Source organism: Acinonyx jubatus, chromosome D2, assembly GCF_027475565.1.
Source record: "Acinonyx jubatus isolate Ajub_Pintada_27869175 chromosome D2, VMU_Ajub_asm_v1.0, whole genome shotgun sequence".
NCBI classification, from domain to species: domain Eukaryota; kingdom Metazoa; phylum Chordata; class Mammalia; order Carnivora; family Felidae; genus Acinonyx; species Acinonyx jubatus.
The window spans coordinates 52092060-52111708 of NC_069393.1; the positions used below are offsets into that span (position 1 = coordinate 52092060).

Consider the following 19649-nt stretch of genomic DNA (forward strand, 5'->3'; position numbering starts at 1 on the left):
ACTGCAAATAGCCGTTTAGAAGCTACTACTTGAGTCTGGTGTTGTATCAAAGATATGTATCCACAATTATCTGAAAAAGATATTAAAATACTCCTCCCTTTTCCAATTACATATCTATGTGAGGCCTGATTCTCTTCATGTACTTCAACCAAACAACTTATTCCATCAGATTGAATGTACAAACGGATATGAGAATCCACTTATGTTTCTGTGAAGCCAGGCATCAGACTACTCTCTGGGAATTATCACTCCAGGGGAAGATGCCAGAATGGATAGGAATTGATCATGATTGCCCTAGTAGTCCTTCAACGGTCAGAAAATAAAGCAGCCCCTTCTTGGGAATGTGGGGTTTGCATGTAAGTATTTCGCATGACACGGTGTTGAAGCCATACCTTCAGCAAGATGGTCTGGGTTTTCCCACAGTATTTCCCAGATGCGTTCTCACCACTGGTGGAGTATAAAACCTGATGTGCAGGAATGCGTGCATAGGCCAGTCTTTTCTCTCCCCGGATCATCCAGATGATAATGTCAGGCATACTGTTCTGTGGCTGGTCACATGGGTGGATGGAAAAGTACGCAAAACTGGAGTTAGTCTAAACACAGAGGGACTGGAGAGCCTGCAGGCTGGCTCCTCAGGGCTCCCCTTAGAAACTCTGTGATTAGGGCTCTGTCTGAATTCCTGAGTCGCACATCTTCTGGGACCACAGAGTCTGTAGGGCGGGGAGGCAGGCTGTGGCTGGTCCAAAGGGAATAGAGTGAAGCAGGGTGGGGGCGGTGGCTTCACCTGCCAAAAGTCTGACCTACACAGCTCTGAGAGGTAGTTTAGGAAATACCCCCTCTTTTCTTGCCATCGGTAGTCAAGGGTTATTGGTTTCATATATTTCACTGGACACTGACCAAGTATCCCCACCTCAATCCAATATTTGCCAAATCTGAAATATTAATTTAGTCTTTTAAATCCCCTTTTTTTCTGATTATAAAGATGATATAAGTTGTCACCATAGGAAACTTTGAAAGTACCAAAGCATAAAAAGTAGAAAATAAAAATTACTTATAATCGCATGTTTTTTCAAATGTATTTTTATCCACAAATATATTATGATCCCCGCCCACCCGAATCTCTGAAGGTCAATAGGAAGGGTCTTATACTCTCGTTTTTCTAGTACACAGAGGTTAACGGCAGCCAATATTTACCCAGCACCGCGATGTGCCCTACACCATGCTAAGCCCTTCATACTCATCATCTAAATACAATGCTATGAAGTGAGTACTACAATTATCCCATTTTATATATGGGAAACTGAGGCTTAGAGAGGTTGCCCAAGGTTACATACAGTAGATCCAAGATTCAAAACCAGGTCTTCCCGGTCCCAAGAAAAGGTGGCACTTCAATCCTCTGTGCTACATAGATTTGCTACTTTCTCCCTCTACTTGACATACTCTCGGATCTGTCCACTTTGAAGATCTTTCCAGAACCACCAACTCAAAATTCTTCTGTTCTCACTTCAGTGATATTCACCCCATTACCCATGACTATCCCAGCCCAGTAACTTCTTGGTCTCACCTCTGTCAGATTTGCTCAATATCCAAGATAATATACTACACTCTCTTACCACCTTCTCTATCCTTGGTGCCCCTCCACAGAATCCCTCTTCCATATCAAGTGACCTTTGTGTAGTTTAAAAGTCCTACCTCTTCAGTCAGCTGCAGCAGTTTATCAAGCCAGTCCTCAATTTCCGCCAGCGTGGACTTCACCTCTGTGGCCTCAGACCTCATCCTCACAGCTGCCTCGTGTATCTGGGAGAGAGATCGGGACCGCAACTTTCGGATCTGAGTGTCAAGAATTGTGACATTAGCTTTTCCTTCCGTGAGAGGCAACGTGTACCTAAAAAAGGAAAGAAACAGATAATCTGTAGAATAGCTTTTCAGGCCTCAGAACTGTCAAAGTCATTTATGTTTGATTTCCATCTTGCAAGCCACACCAGTTTCCTGACTCATAAGCATGACCAGGTTTAAGCTGAAGTTGAGTGTATGTGGCATTGGCAGAGCAGACCTGTCAGACAAACCCTCCTTACTCTCACGAGGAATGCAGGGGGATTAAAATTCCAAAGCAAGTTCTTGGGTTTGACTTAAGGCCCATGGAGTCACTGGAGAGAAGATGGCAACAGCTGCAGCCTTTGGGAGGAACAGGCCTTCCCTTCTTTTGCTTCTTAAAACTACTGTGCAGACCCACAAAATGAAGGAGGGGAAGGCAGATTACAGAGCATTTAGCAGAAGGGCTCTTAAGGACCATGCACCCCTAAGCAGTCCTAGGGTGGAGGGACGGGGTGCTCAGGAGGTCTGCAAATCCCTGGAACTTATTTAAAAAGTCAGGCAGTGTGATGTATGATGAGGACGACATGCTTTGCAGCTATCTGGGTAAAAATCCTGGCTCCACCATTTACTAGTCCCGTGATGTGACCATGAGCAGTTACTTAATCTCTTCTTTCCCTGTCTTCAAATGCATGAAGATATCGGGCTGTTGTGAGAAATAAATGAATTAATATATGGAGAGCATTTAGAACACTCCCTACTGCAGAGTAAGGTCTGAGTGAGGTCATCAAGCACTGTCTTCTTCATCGTCATGGTCTCATTAGATATCCAAAGGGGCCCATTAGCTCCCAAAAGGTTAAGAACCACTTGTGTAGGCAAAGCTCCCATTAAAGTGAGAAGTCTAGAACAGCTGAGTTGGGGCCAGAATTAGCCTTCTTCTGCAGGGTCTTCCTCTCACTATGGCAGCTGGTGGGGGCCACAGGGTGAGGTTGTCATCAATTCCAGGAAGTTCTACTCACATTGTCTCTACTAAGAATTTCCATTGGTTTGAATTTCCCCTAGCTTCTTAAATGGAGGAAATCCTAGCACGACTTCTTTTAAACACAAGTTTCCTGATACATGAAGTTAAAAAGATTCCATTTGATTTTGAAAACACAGTCCACATCAATTGGGTACTTCAAAAACTGTGTAAATAGGTCTTTCTGTGTTTTGCTCGCAAATCCTAAAATTCATAGAATTTTCTACCTGAAGGTATTACCAAATGTTTCTGTTTGGTCACATTAGTAGTTATGGCAATGCATTAGAAAGGTTAAGTCCCTGGAATGATCTGAGGCAAAAATGCATATGGAAGCAGCTAGCTCAAAAGTCACATTTGAGACGTTCAATAAATAGAAGTTGACTGCGTGTAGCATGTAGCAGGAAAAGTTGTGTGGATAAACCCCACCCTGACGTTAGATGCATCGTTCACCCCCTTGGGCCTCTGTTTTCTCATCCATAAAATAAAGGGGACTGGAAGAGATGACCTGTTAGGACCCTGATTTAAATTTTCTGAATTTAAGCGAGAGCCCACCAGTGCTCTGATTTCAGCTGCATTTCAATGACCTAGCTAAACCACTAGAAGGCATAAGAAGACCTGGAGACTGAGGGCATTAGCCCCGAGGGGGACAAAAAAAAGCGGTCCTGTTTCTTGCTGCTTGTGAGAAGTTTTCAATATGCTTTTCTTTTGGAATTTTCCTGTCCACTGCTCTATTAGCCAATATTTAAACTGAGTTTGGAATGAATCACTTCCCCTTTTGAGTTCCAAATGCCCAGAGTTCTGAGCTGTTTCTCTAAGTCACAGTTCTAAAAGGTTCTCCGGCTCAAGTCAAATCTACTGGCTTTGGGAAGGGAGCCTTAGATACAGTCTCTTAGGCATTCAGCAAAAAAAAGCAAGTAAAAAGGCTACTTCTAAAAATGTGTTTGTGCATTAGGAATGTGATTCTGAATGGCAAAATCAATGCTCCACCCCTAGACCCCATTCTCTGTGGGAGCCAGGCTTCACCCTTCTCCAGGAGGGGGGCCCACAAGCACAGGCCAGCATCCTCCTTCCTTGTCCCCACCGCTTGCCTGAGGCTGCCCTGGGATGTTTCCTTCAGGGCCCTCAGCCTCCCCAGGCTGCTTTAGAATTGGCACCAAATCAGAAAGTAGAACTTTTCCTGGTGGTGATTCAGAGACTCCTCCCAGTGACTAGGGCCTTTTGAGAAGCTTGACTAGTTCAAATTCATTTTTCAGGCCAACACTGGGAACAATCCTAGAGGCTCTCCTTACAGTTTCAGGGAGGAGAGCATGACTGGGAATTCTGAGATAGGAACAAGATCACTGTACCTTGTGTCTTCTATAACTTCGTCGATCAGCTTCAACCATAATTCGGCCAACTGGTTTGCAGGAATTTTACCTTGAATCCCTGATTTTAGAGCCTCTGTGTTTGATTGCTGGAGAGTTTGGAAAGAGAGGAAATAATCGGTTAATTGTGCATCATGCCATTAAACCTAGTAAAGGCTTAATGTTTCTTTTCAAGAAAAAATACACAAAAGACTTGACAGAAAAACCAGTGCATTTAATTTTTTACCTTTAGTAATGCTCACCATAGCTTAGCACTATTTACTTTTCTTCAAAAGGCAATCAACGCTGACATCTATAAGTAACAGGGCAATCTTTCATATATCCTTGACCTTTGAAACCATGTAAATATTTTATGTATTTAAAAAGTAAATAAAATAAAACCAATAAAGATGGGAGAAGGAATCCTACCATGGAATATAAAACAGAAACAAATGAACTCTATGACTACACCAAACTAATCCAAATAACTTTTGAACACAGTATTTTGATGATATACTCTCAGTTTAAAGAAAAAAACCATTGGGGTGCCTGGGTGGCTCAGTCGGTTAACCCATTGGGGCGCCTGCGTGGCTCAGTCGGCTGATTTTGGCTCAGGTCATGATCTCATAGTTGGTCAGTTCGAGTCCTGCATGGGGTTCTGTGTTGACCGCTCAGAGCCTGGTGCCTGCTTCAGATTTCTGTGTGTGTGTCTCTCTCTGCCCCCACCCCCCCCACTCACTCTCTCTGTCTTTCAAAAAAATGAATAAACGTTAAAAAATTTTGAAGAAAAGAACCATGAACATATCAAACTCTAAATTTGTTTGTTGCAGTGGTTTATCTATGGATATTAGGATTGAACAAATGAGCAAATGACGTTTCTCACTGTTGGAGAAAAGAGTTATAAATATAGAAATAGGGAAGGCTAGAACAAACCTGTGACATTAGAATGGATTTGGAGTTAGGCTTATAAATTCATTGCTTTTCATATATTGATAGATCTAGAAATAAATCACACGTGAATATGTGTGTGCATGTGCCCATCATTAAGTCTGTCCACTGAGAAGGCCTAGAAGCAATGGCATCTAAATAGTAGTGAGCATCTAATACCCAGATCTTGGTTTTCATATGATATTCCCGCTAAGAGGAAACAGAATTCTTCACAAAATTGGCGATTTGAGAATTAGGGCAGAGCAGTACAAGATGAGCCCAGAACATACTATTGTGTCACTTGGAGCATCTGCTGACACAGATTGAGAGAGTGTCCACCATGATCATCAAAAGTCCTGATCATGGAAAGCCACCATGTTGTCCAGATCAGCATGGAATAAGGATAGCCTGATCAATGCTGAGGAGAAGAACAAGGAAGAAAAAGGCCTGAAGAATACCCAAAACATAGTCAGAATAGAGGGGTGACCAGTTCTTTACTAATTTCCTTGAGACGGAGGACTGGAAGTTAATACCACAACCAGGCTGCATGTCAGGTGAACAATTATGCTTAAGTTAACTTAAACTACGATTCTCCTTCAATATCATCTTTATAATATAAAACAATATATATTTTTTAATGTTTATTCATTTATTTTGAGAGAGAAAGAAACACAGAATGAACATGGGGAGGGGGGGAGAGGCAGAAAGAGGAAGGGGAGAGAGAATCCCAAGCAGGCTCTGTGCTGTCAGTGCAGAGAGAGACATGGAGCTCAATCTCATGAACTATGAGATCATGACCTGAGCCAAAATCAAGAGTTGGCTGTTTCAATCCATAAGAGACTCTTAAATACAGAGAACAATCTGAGGGTTGATGGGGTGGGGGATATGGGAGAGAGGAAAATGGGTTATGGGCATTGAGGAGGGCACTTGCTGGGATGAGCACTGGGTATTGTATGTAAGCAATGAACCACAGGAATCTACCCCAAAAACCAAGAGCACACTCTGCACACTGTATGTTAGCCAATTTGACAATAAATTATATTAACAAAACGAAAAAAAAGAGTCTGCCGCTTAACCAACTGAGCCACCCAGGCGCCCCCATAAAACAATATGTTTAGATTTTGCTGTGGAATCTTAGATCAGGTATATTCCAGGACCCCCACATGTATTGGTCTTACCCTGACAGAGGTTAGACCTTAGAAAAAATTAATACTAATATAATCTGGAAATCAAAACACTAATCACACCAATTTAGTATCTTTGACTTAGAAATATCCCAACCGTGTGCCCCTCCTCATCACTATCAACTAGATGGAAAATTACAGATACCACATCTATGCAGTTTCTGCCAGAGGGAACTCCCAACCTCCAAACAAGGAAAGTTCCCTCTAATTTACAAAAAGAGCATAAAACGTCAGGCTCTGGTTCCTCTGAGCCCACCCCTTCCCACAGTGGAGATTTTTACTCAACAATAGAGCTCTAAGGGCTGCATATTTCTGTTGGCATAAGCCATTCTCCACACCACTCCTAACTGTGGCAGAACCTGTGGGTTGTCCTCCCACTTCGATATCCACCCCCTTCTTCCTCAGGAAGAGAACTTTTATCTGGCCTATGCCAACCCAAGCATAAGACGGCACTTCCCAGTCCCCTTAGAGTGAGATGTAGTTGTATGACTGGATTCTGGCCAATGGAAAATGAGTAGAAATCAAGTGTGTGACTTCTGGGTCTTTCCCTCCAAGGGAAAGGCCTGTGCCATCTACTTCCCCATTCCTCTTCCCTCAGGCTTGAGGGCAGGCTTAGTGGTGAGCAGCCTCAACCATGCAGACAATGACAACTCCTTAGTGATGGCAGAGCAACAAGAGGGAAGGAGTGCAGGTCCCTAACATCTCTGAACCTCCATGCCAGCCTTGGATCGCTGATGTCAACTGTTACTAAAGAAATAGCTCTTATCTTGCTTATCACTATATTCTGATGTCACTTACAGGGCCTACCTTGTAACTAATACATAATTCACTCTGTCCAGTGGAAAGGAAATATAGAAAAGATAAACTTACCAGCCGTTCTGCCATGGTTAGGAGAGTGTTCACCGCATCCAGGCGATGACTAATGTCCTCCCAGTATGAAGTCAGGGTAACAACTGGCTTTGTGTGGGCCCAAGGCAAGTAATAATAGTAGTTTCCTGGTGTAGAACATTGAGGGTCAGTGAACACTGGACACTTAAACAACATGTCTATTAAGAGATGTGCAAAATGGGCTACAGGTTAATCCATCCATATGCTTGGGGAATGGTTTGGGGTGATCTTGTTTTTAAATTTTATTCAATGAAGCCACCAAGGGATAGACAGAAAGTTTTTTATTCATTCAACCTGTTCTGAAAATCTCTCTAAAATACCCTAGTAAGCCGAATGCAACAATTTTAAGATCTTGCAGTGGTTCAGGATCACCGATGATTACATAACACTGCAGCAGAAAATAGAGATGGGAGTTTAGATTATATGTGTTTGTACCTGAAAAGTGCTATTCTAAATATTTTTGTTGGAATTGGGGCAAGAAAAAAAATGATTTTCTATTTTGTAAAGCATGGATTCATGGGGTTTGGTATTACTTAGAACCTTACAGGGATTAACAATTACCAGCCAACTTTTTTCTAATACATTTTATATTTTCACACTGCTTGTACAGAAATTAGGTAAAAATAATGGCAATACTGTTGGGACATTTGATCAGAATGTCTCTCTCCTTTCTATATACTCTTAAATCATTTGTTGATATCTTTACTTGCGCATTCTCATACTCCACTTTGTTATTTTATACACTAGAATATATCCTCCTTAAAAGTAGAAACTGTTTCTCATCCATGTTTGTTCAAACACAGCTATTTAATCCTCACAGGAGCTCTGGAGAAGATAATGGAACTGAAGGTAAGAATTGAGTGATGCGGCTAAGGTCATAGTGCTGGAGAGTAACAGAATGAAGACCAGAAGCTTGATTTTCCAGGACCTGAGCCAGTGTCCCATCCATTTCAACTACTTAATCTAAGAGCAGTTTGGGGCTTGGTAGGGTGGAGTTGGGCAGGGTGGGAGCTGACTCTCAGCAAGTCACCATTTTGTGATTTTACAAAACAGAGCCAGTGTGAAAGCTGAACACGGCAAGGGGGCTGGGGTTCAGACCCTGGCAAAGGGCCTGCAACTTCTTGGGTTTGACCTGTCTTGAAGGTGCTCGAACTCTAGCCACCTGTCTTCCCCATTTAATCTTTTCTTTCCACTAAGCATATGCTGAAGATAATGGCTGCCAAAGGGAGAATATGTTGGATGCTTCTTGTCCTGTGATGCACCCACCGTAAACTTATGAGAGGAGGATGGTTAGAGGCAGTCTTACCATCAAATACGGCACGGCTGTATTGAGTAGTTGATGCCAAAGGCTTACAAGTTGTGTCAAACTTGTTGCCGTAGTTCCCAATGCTGACTTCAAACTGAATGGCCTCGCCAACATCTTGCAACATGGTGGCTGAATGGAATACGGCAGACAGGCTATACTTCCGCCTTCGTTGGTATTTCTGTAAAGTATGGACAGACGTAAGGCTCAGTGAAACTCCTTTTGCTCTTATTTATATGTGGGTGTCTAGCAGATATAATTCTAAAACTAATAATTAGTATTGAATTAAATGCCAGTAGAGAATGTCCTTAAATCTAGCAGTTTTTCTTGTACTCATACAAGTGGGCAAAGATAGAAGTACCAGGATATTCACGGCAGTGTTGACTGAAATAGAGAGAAAAAAAAAAAAAATGAAAGCAATACAAATGTCTAGCAATAGGTCACTGGTTAAACAAACTATGTTACATCCATATAATGCAATAAAGTTAGTAAAAAGGTAGATTCATATGTGCAAATGTATTTTAAGTGAACTCATTAATTATATATTTTAATATTGGCATATGCATGGAGAATGTGTAGAATAGAAATAAAATTGTTGAAGGTAAAAAGATTATGGCTAATCGTACTTTCTAATTTATATGTTTTTAATTTTTTGAATTGCTTGAGTATTAATTTTCTTTTTTTCTACTTTTTAACAAAATGTTTATTTATTTTTGAGAGAGAGAGAGAGAGAGCGTGAGGAAGGGGCAGAGAAATAGGGGGACAGAGGATCCGAAGCAGGTTCTACACTGGCAGCAGAGAGCCTGATGCGAGGCTCAAACTCATGAACCCTTAGATCATGACTTGAGCCGAACTCAGACGCTTAACTGACTAAGCCACCTAGGTGCTCCTTTAGTATTAATTTTCAAATAAAAAACAACAATAAAGATTTTTAACATAAGACTTTAAAATTAACTGAATTTAGGTGAACTTGTTTTCCTGTTTTCTGAAACAGAAATCAAACGTTATTTTTTCCTTTCTCTCTTTTTAAAAAAATTACCGGGGGAGCGCCTGGGGGACTCAGTCATTTAAGCATCCGACTTCGGTTCAGGTCATGATCTCACGGTTCATGGGTTCAAGCCCCGTATCGGGCTCCCACATCAGGCTCTGTGCTGACAGCTTGGAGCCTGGAGCCTGCTTCAGATTCTGCATCTCCCTCTCTCTCTGCCCCTCCCCCATTTCCACTCTGTCTCTCTCTCTCAAAAATAAATAAACATTAAAAAAAGATTACTGGTTTATTGAGTGTGTGTGTGTGAGGGAGTTGAACATAGGGCCAAAAATGACCACACCGAGGATCTTTCAGCCTGGCAGAAATGACCATGAGCCTTTCAGGCCTTCCTTAATCCGAGCACATAAAGTCTCCTGAATCCACAGATTGCTCAGATGGCATCTCTCCTTCTTTGTGGATCATATCCTCACTGATCTTTGGGTACTCTGCCTTCTTTAGTCAAACAGAGCCGTGCAATGGTTGAAATTGCTGTACCTCATTACGTTCTAGGCATACTGCCACTTAATACTGTCCACATCTAGACTCTGTTCCGGATCTCCATCGGTATCCAATCTCTGTAGACACTTGTCAAGCTTAGGGGTGAGAATACCAGTGGTTACACTTGGCTACATGCTTCACTAGAGGGTTCATGGAGACCCATGAGTGATAATACCCAAATTGTTTGACGAATTTCTCACTATGGCAAGTTTACTTTGAAAGCCCTTAGAGAAGGAACTCCCAGATCTGGAGTCCTTCAATTTGAGATTTGGAGGCCACATTGCTATCAAACTTTGGCATATGCTGAATCTTATTGTCGTTGGATTTGCTCTTTTGCATTCCCACCTTGCTACCAATTTGTGCAGCATAATCTACGTAGCAACGTAATGACACACTTCATCTTTAAGAAGCTAACAAAACTTGGGGCACCTGGGTGGCTCAGTCGGTTGAGCGTCCGACTTCAGCTCAGGTCATGATCTCATAGTCCGTGAGTTCGAGCCCCGCGTTGGGCTCTGTGCTGACAGCTCAGAGCCTGGAACCTGTTTCAGATTCTGTGTCTCCCTCTCTCCGCCCCTTCCCCGCTCATGCTCTGTCTCTCTCTGTCTCTCAAAAATGAATAAACATTAAAAAAAATTGTTTTTCAAAAGAAGCTAACAAAAATTACGTGATCCCAGTAGGATATTTGTCAACCGATTTCCTTTTCTTTTGTTATTCATCCATACCATGGCCTTTATTCTATTAAATGTATCACAATCATGGGCAGTTCTTCTGCCTTGTATGATGTAAGAATATGTTCTTTCATTCACAGAAGTGCTTGGACGACAGTATCAAAAATTTCTTTTTTCAAATTGCGGTGAAACACACATAACATAAAATTCTCCACATGAGCCACGTTTAAGTGTGCAGTTTGGTGGCCTTAGGGACGTTCACATTGGTGTGCTACCATCACCACCATCTATCCACAAAACTCCGCCCATCTTATAAAATTGAAACTCTGTACCCATTAAACCCCAACTCCCCATTCCCACCTCCTTTCTGTCTCTCTGAGTTTGGCTACTCTGGGTATCTCACGTAAGTCAAATCAAACAACATTTGTCCTTTTGCGACCGGCTTATTTCACTTAGTTCAATGCCCTCAGTGTCTAACCATGTGGTAGCACGTGTCAGAGTTTCCTTCGTTTTTAAGACTGAAGAATTCTCCATTGTACTGTTGAAAGATAAACTGGGGCATGTTGAAAAGTTTTAAGATTTTATTTGAGCAAACATAGATTGGATTGGGCAGCGACAAAGCAGAAGCGGTTAAGAGTGCTCCACCTACAAGAGCTGAGGAAAGACTTTCAGAGAGCAAATGTGGAAGGAAGGCAAGGAAATTATTTGACTGGCGCTGGCTTAAGTGGTTGCATTATTTGGGAAAGTCTAGTTGGTTATTTGCGCTTCATTGTCCTTTGGTTTTGATTTCTTAACCTGGAAGCATTTACAGGCCTAAGTTCTGGTTTGCTCATGTAGGTTGCCCAGGCATTACGGCCACTTCTGTCTAATGGCATCCTTGTTTAATAAGTTTAGCAGTGTGTTTATACCACATTGGTCTGTCCATTCATCTATCGAAGGATTGCTATCAATGGACGGCTTCTATCTTTTGGTTATTATGAATAATGCTGCTATACACATGGGTGTACAAATATCCACTTGAGTCCCCGCTTTCAATTCTTTTGGGTCTATACACAGCAGTGGATTTTGGAATCACATGGAAATTCAACTTTTAACTTCTTGAGGACTGTTTTAAGAACATCTGACAGGGACTGTAGTTTGTTGTCTTGAAGAACCACAGGACGTGCCACTATTACAAACTCTTTGTTTTGGTTAAAAGGATTTTTGACATGGTACACTGGAAACCCTCAATAGGATTTCATCAGAAATCCTTCTGAGTTTCAATCTTTCTTGAAAGTCTTTCCAAAACATTGGTTTGAAAACTTAGCTGCGTACTGAATCACCTGAAGGGCTTTGAAATATCCTTATAGCTGGGTGCCACATCCCAGAGACTGCCTAGCACTGTGAATTTAAAATTTTTCCTACTTACATTAGTCCACCGTCACTTTGGCAGAGAGGGGGTTGGAGACTTTTATCGCTTGTCAGGAGTCCCTTTAACTATCCACAACTAAGCCTCCTGAACTATCTATCCATGGTTCAGGAATGCTGTGGAAATTCTGGGTTTGGTTTAAATTGTGTGAAAATTAGAAAGCAGGAAGTTATTTGTATTAGTCAGAACTTCTATATACAGCATAACTTCTTTGTAAACCATCTGGGATGATCTAAGAGAAGGGAAGGAGCAAAAATATGAGACATAATTTGGGGCCTAAGTCAGGGCCCCACCCCCCAAATGACCAGCATTTAAGCTGGTGCCATCTGCTTATACAGAGGGTGCAGAGGAGAGAAAGTGCATAGGGAGGCTGTGGAAGGGGTGGGGATGCCACTTCCGGCTGGGCTGGCTCTGCCTTGCACACCTCTACGTGGCCACGATTCCATTAGATCTCCCTGGGTTTTCCTGAGCATAGCTCACAGTCACCTGCACCCTGGTAGCACCCTCACCCCGAAGAGTTTGAGCTCTAAGACAGTAATTTGGGTTTTGGCCATCACCACACCTCCCAACAGAGCGGCCCACTCTGTGAGCGAGCCGTTCAAGATGGAGCTACAAACTGGGTCGCTTCCCAGGTCCAAACTACACAAGGGGCAGAGGATCTACATCTGCTCACCTGCCCCAGAGCCAGGCTCTGGACTGTGAAGCCCTGAATTCCGCCCTCCCCCCAGCCCTTTCTCACTTCCCCTGTGCCTCAGGGCTCAAAGAGGGGGAGAGAAGAAGGAACAAGCAACAAAGTTTAGAAAAGTCAGGAGCCTCAGCTTTTGTTCCCTGTGTTGCCTTTGGGCAAAACTGCTCCTAATGCGGAAAGTTAAAGAATGTAAATTATAATCTACTGAACACTGACGGATGTTTCTTTGACTCTGTAGGGCCTTGGGGCTCTCTTTCCAATCATCAAAGACCGGTGTGTGTGGTAGATGCAGGTGGTATCAGAGTTTTAGGAGTAAATCTGGAGAAGGTGTGATTTTTGTCAAGCAGAATACTGAAAAAGGGGTAACAAGTAACAGCTCTTAAAAGTGGCCGGGGGACCACCAGGCGTGGGACATTAAGGATCAGTGACAAGGAGACTGTGCCAAAGAAAACTGCCCGACTCGCCACCTTTGGTCTATTTACTAAAGGCGGCTGACAACTAGCGGAGCTGGTGGAAGAATCTGAACGTGTTATTTCAAGCAATATTTGTTGAGCACTTACGTAGGCCAGACGAATGGGAGAACTCAAGGAGGTTCTAATTGAGCAGAAGACAGAATGCATGTTCATAAAATGGTCCCAAAATATGTTAGGTCACACACGAGAAGACTGGGAAGGAGTAGGGTGGAAGTGGTCTAGGAACAGATCCCAGATGGTGGAGACAAAACGATGGCGTCCTTTAGTGACTGGGCAGAGGTTCCAGAAGCCAGCAGGTGTCTGAATAGAAGTGCGATGCCACGCTTCATCTTCTTCTACCTGCCTGATTCCTTAGGGAGGTGGCCACAGGTGGAACCCAGCTGCATCTCTTCAAGGGTCTCTCGACTGGAGCCAGTTCAGCTCTAAGGAGGTGGGGCAGCTCTATGGCGACTGAGTAGGAAAAATTCACTCTCCCTCCTGTGTTCCTCCTTTACTCTCACAGGACTACCACACTCCGAACACTTCTGATACCAGACGTGTAGCGGATTTTCCCACACCACGCAATTCTGCAACACCAGTTGGGTGTCCTACAGTTGAACTCAATTCTGACACTATCTACCCAGAGACAGAACGTCTCAGTCCCACAAGACTGCCCCATCCCCACTTCAGATCCCAGTCGAAAGTCCAGGTTCTGATCGATCGGGTATAAATTGGAGGCTCCCATGACTTCCTCCTCAGAGCTGATTAACTTGCTAGAGCAGCTCACAAAACTTGGGAAAGCAGTTTACTTACTGGTTACCAGTTTATTATAACAGTATATGGTAAAGGCTACAGGGGGACATCCAGATGGAACTGCTGCATAGGACAAGGTATGTGGCAGGGACGCAGAGCCTCCACGTCCTCTCTGGGCACAGCACTCTCCCCAAACATGCATGTATCCACATCCCAGAAGCTCTCTGAATCCTGTATTTTGGGGATTTTTTATGGAGGTTTCATCACATAAGTGTGATGGATCATTAACTCAATTTCTAGCCCCTCTCGGGAGAACAGGGGGTAAGGCAGAAAGTTCTAAGCTTCTAATCATGGCTTGCTCTTTCTCATGAGCAGCTTCAAACTAGGAGCCCATAAGAGTCACCTCACTAGAACAAAAGACTCACCTACCACCCAGGAAGTCCCAAGAGATTTAGGAGCTCAGCGTCAGGAACCAGAGTCAAAGAGCAAATACTAGCACTATTATTTCACAGCAACCAAGTCGCCCTCTTGAACACGACCAGAAATTTCATTATTTGCGTATGACCTGGAACATGGGATCTTTGGAAATGGGAAAAGGGTCAGGATCATCTTCGAGGCCAATGGTTCCCGGTGGTTACACAAATCTGCTCATCTCACTCTCTTACCAGGCTCCTGGTTGCCTGCACTGTGGCTGTGTCTTCAGAATCTCAGCTCCTCTCCTGCTTTTTAATGTTACTGGGATTTTAGTTTATAGATTTCGTTTTTGCTTTCATTAAATTTATGACATAAGCCATTTTGCTATCTGGGTTTAATTATTTGGATCAAAGAAAAGTAACTTTGTTTTCTATTTCAGTTTATAAAAAGCTGTTCTTTTATACTGTTGACATATACTGTGGCGACTGTATACTGTTGGCTCTTTGTTTTTTGAGTTTCTTTTTGGTTTTATTTTTTACTAAATCTATGACACAGGCTTCTTTGCCTGTATGTGTTTAATTATTTGGAGTAAAATAGAAAAAAGAATTCAGTTTTGCATTCTAGCTACCATACTTTGTTGAGTCTCTTCCTACCCCTTCCCTCTCCCCCTCTCTATTACAAGTGCTTAAAATAAAAAGAAAGGCCATGAACTTAAATTCTGTTCTGGTGACAGCACAAAGTAAAGAGGCACTGTAATTGCTGAGAACCCATGGCCGCATTTCTGCCTAAACCCAAGTTGTAGCTGGACTCTTCAAGAGCCAATCTATAACAACTCAAGTCCAGAACCACCCATGCCATACCATGTGTCTCCATAGAGGCCTTTGGGGTTTTTTTTAGCTATTTTCTTGCACGATCCTGGCAGTAAATGGCATGTAAGCTGCTCCACTTTCCCACCCACCCTCTCTTCTTTTTCCTTTTTCTAAATTTGTTCTTAAGATGTGTTACGATTCCTCACCTTCAGAATTGATGGTGGTATGGGGTGGACAGAAAGACTCACACCAGGATCTTATCGACCGGGGGAATTTGTTTTGGCTCTGTGTCTCTTTAACAAGTAAACAACCAAAACAAAATGAGTATACATTACATGATCCCACAACATACACTTCTTATAGAGATTCGTCTTGATTTATGACCTCATCTGCAGAAGCAAGGTTGGAAAAGTCAGGATAAGTCCAGCACTCAAGGTCTTCAAGTGTCCCCTGTTGTTACTATGTTATGGTAGATTTATCATTTGCAAGGATTATGTTCCTGAGATCATAGCAAATCCCGAAAGTCAATAATGTCACAATATTCTATCATTACCCCCATGAAATGTAACAAAATAACTGAAAACTCTGGGGGACTGCTTCAGACCTTATGTAAGAGTTGTGCACCGGTGTCAGGAATAGAGAAGCACAGAGCCTCACTCTCATGGACATGCAGACTGGGTGATGGCTAGGTGCACTGACCAGCACTCACACACCTGCTTTTCTGCACACCTGACTCAATTTCTCACCTCAGCAAAATCACTCCTCGCTACACATCAGAAACTCCGGGATAACTCAAGAGTGGTCAACACCATTAATGCTAAATCCAAGAATGGCATTATGGCACCATTGGTGGCATGATATAAGTTGCAAATGGTATTATTTATGTGTCTGTATATCAGTGGGAATAGGTAGGATGACAAGGAGTAGAGTGATGGAGAGACACTTGATAATTTCTTGAAGACTTATCTCCCAAGAGTTCTTAACATAATCTGGTCTTTATATCCACTTGTTTGATAGGCTGATTCAGGAAATAGAAGCAAGTGCCCTAGAATTTTTTTATTGGATACATTAATGTATAAAAACTCGGAAAACTATGACTTAAAATTTCTAAGCAGTTTCTGATTCTAGGAGTCGAGATATGAATTCACATTCAAGGCAGACCATTGCTTTGCTTAGGAAACTTCTTTGGACGGACCTTTAACTATAATACAAAACATACACCTACCGGGATTCTTTCACCATTTAAATAACCTGACTTCAACTGTTCCATTTGGTCACATGCTCTGTTAAGTGTATATTTTAGCCAGAACTATGTTATAATCTGTGCTCGTAGAGGGGGAAGAATTGATCCTTTCCCTGTGAGAACTTGGACTGATGCCCTGTGGCTTGCCGGTGGTAGGTGTAAGGTTCCTTCTTGAGGCTGAGGGGTGGAGACAGAGGTAACCTGTGAAAGAATGTGTGGCCCAGTCTTCTCTTACAGGGAAAGACACAGGCGCTGGATTGAAATCTGTGTGGCTCGTGAATAACTGGACTCCTAATGTTCCAAACATGCCAGGACCGAAAAATCCAGAATATACTGCTTTGGACTCTAACCTCCTAATATTGTCTTCTTGGGAGTCCATGAACAAGGCTACAATGGTCTGGGGGAGAAGGGAGAGTTTCCTCTAAAGGGAGTAGATATTTTCCTTGTCACTCATCCTGAAAGGGGCAAATCTCACAACAGGCAGACATGAAACTCCTAGAAAGGAGAAGGCCTTGTTTGGCTGGGAATTCATGGCACTTGACACAGACATTGAGGTGGCCATGTGTACAGGGTGGTGTTGGGAATAGGGGCAGGTGGGTAGCCGAGCCCTGCCACAGTAAGCAGGCTAGAGAGAGACAGGGAGGCCAACTGCAACAGACCCAGAAAGCTGGTCTGAGCCCAGAGCTTTGAGATTAGCCATTTCAAGTTCCTCATTTCACGGTTTCCCTACTCTTACCTCTTACTGGAGGTAAAAGGTTTTCTAAAATTGCCGTTTGGTTTCTGACGTAATGTGGAGACATAAGAGAAGGGTCTATCCCATGCCTGGGACGGAGGGGAAGGTGAAGGAGACAGCTTCAAGAAGCTTGTTGGGTCAGGGGTGGAATCCAGCAAAGAGTGGCCCTGGGCAGAGAGCCATAAGTGAGCTGGATGCTCTGGCAAACAGCTCAGATTTCTGGAACACATAAGCATCAACCCGGGATTCTCAGAAATAGGTGGGGGAAGATGTGGTGTACACATACAAAATGGAATATTATTCAGTCATGAGAAAGAAGGAAATCCTGTCATTTGTGACAACATGGACAGACCTGGAGGGCATCATGCTAAGTGAGATAAGCCAGACCAAGAAAGACACTGTATGATATCACTTATATGTGGAATTTAAAAAAAGTCAAACTGTGGGGCGCCTGGGTGGCTCAGTCGGTTAAGCGTCCGACTTCAGCTCAGGTCACGATCTCGCGGTCCGTGAGTTCGAGCCCCGCATCGGGCTCTGGGCTGATGGCTCAGAGCCTGGAGCCTGCTTCCGATTCTGTGTCTCCCTCTCTCTCTGCCCCTCCCCCGTCATGCTCTGTCTCTCTCTGTCCCCAAAAATAAATAAACGTTAAAAAAATTTTTTTTAAAAAGTCAAACTCATAAAGACAGAGAGTAGAAGGGCAGTTACCAGGGGTTGGGGAATTGGGAAGATGTTGGTCAAAGTGTACAAACTTGTAGTTAGAAGACAAATTCTGGAGATGTAATGCAGTGCGTAGTGATTATAGTCAACGATGCCATATTACATGCCTCAAAGTTGCTGACAGACTAGATCTGGAGTGTTCTCACCACAAAAAAGAAATGATAATTATGTGACATGATGGCAGTGTTAGCTAACACTACAGTGGTAATCATATTGCAATATGTAAGTATACCAAATCAACACACCATGTACCTTAAACTTACACAGTGCTATGTGTTAATTTTTTAGAAGTCAAAAAATAAAAATATTAATCAACTAGCATATTTATTTTTAAAACTCATAATAACGGTATAGGATGTGCTGGAAATGATTCAGTGGGCAACAGAGACAGGGATAACTTAATATTGGGTTATCCATCACATATGTTAACAAATCTGTATTGCAGATGTCAATTAATTGACAAGGAAAAAAATGAGCATTTTACAGCTTAATGATAGTAATATTCTTCTTCTGGGATTTATTACCTTGAGTTAGTAACACTGGCATTTGAATTTACTAGGAAAAAACTACATCTGTAGCTCTCTACCATATGGATCATGGGCGCTTAAATTGTGTCCATAGAGGAGAAAGAGCTGATTGGAAAAAAAAAAGGAAAGAAAAAAAGAAAGAAAGAAAGAAAGAACGAAACAGTTGCGGAGGTGAATTTGGAAGACTTCTGTCTTCAAGGAGGAATTAATATAAACGTGCCCCCAGATGCTGGGAAGCTTGAGATATGCCTACTTCTGAAAGTGGAAATGATTAACGGTGGCACCAATGCCATTTGGGATGGCTCTTGTGGCCACTTCCCCAGGACCACACAACCCCAGTTAGCAAACAGGCCACTTGGTTCAGAGGTATCACTGCTCCTGCCAATTTTCAGTAGGGTATTAACATCACAAAAGATGAAGCAAGCCTCACTCACCATACAGCTGTTCTAGATAGATCAAGAGGGTGTTAAATAGATCCAGAGGTACTTGCTATGACTCAGCGCTCCAACTCTGCCACAGCTGATCCTGCAGTCCCTCGATGTCCCCACTTGCTCAGGCAGGCCAGTACTAGCCACCCACCGCCAATCCCCTAACACCCCCTTTTCCATACCAAGCATCATCCACACTCCAAAGTTACCTCCACAACCAGCAGGTCATCATTTGAAATGGGCTCAAGTTTTTTGTCTGGTGGTGTCTTTTCAAGAAAAGTGCTTAATTCAACCAAGATTCTGCCTCTGTAGGCAACTCCTTCCCCCTGAAAGGCAATAACACGAAATCATTCCTGCAGGCCTGAACAACAGCAAAAAGAACTGTCTCTCTAGTCAGGCTAATGCAGCTACAGTTTAGTGTTTCCTTCCTGTGGCCCTAACCTCCAAATTCAATCGGTCAACAACTCTCTCAGTTGGGTTCAGGTCTTTGGTAGCTGAAGGAAAAGTCAGTGACTTCAGGAAGGGATCCAAAGAGAGCTGGGGAGCCAGGGCTGAAAGGGATCTTAGCTATGACTAGGTCAGAGGCTTTCAAGCCATGCTCTGGATCCTGAAGAGGTTCCCAGAGGCTGGGGGTGGGAGTGGAAGGTACTCAAAGTCTCCCTCACCCTACTTCAGTAGAGCAACTCTACGTAATCTGTGTCAACTTGGCTCCTTCCCTACTCTTCTCAGGAAGGGAAGGCTGCCATGTTGGCAACCAGGGCAAGTCTCGGAGCAGCCAGGAAATAAAAGAGGAAGATGTTTTGGGTGTA

The 19649-nt window shown here is 43.0% G+C and overlaps 1 protein-coding gene across 3 annotated transcripts in view; it reads right to left on the bottom strand.

The window, feature by feature from the left end:
- Window positions 1–19649, bottom strand: part of MYOF (myoferlin) — a 151313-nt gene that overhangs the window by 56195 nt on the left and 75469 nt on the right. For all 3 annotated transcript variants that reach the window (XM_027062643.2, XM_015061901.3, XM_015061900.3), the window contains 6 exons: window positions 19050–19166; window positions 8479–8656; window positions 7155–7279; window positions 4177–4283; window positions 1693–1885; window positions 393–548 (listed from right to left, as the gene is read on the bottom strand). In XM_027062643.2, the coding sequence (XP_026918444.2) occupies window positions 393–548; window positions 1693–1885; window positions 4177–4283; window positions 7155–7279; window positions 8479–8656; window positions 19050–19166 (876 nt within the window). The remainder of the gene's footprint in view (window positions 1–392; window positions 549–1692; window positions 1886–4176; window positions 4284–7154; window positions 7280–8478; window positions 8657–19049; window positions 19167–19649) is intronic.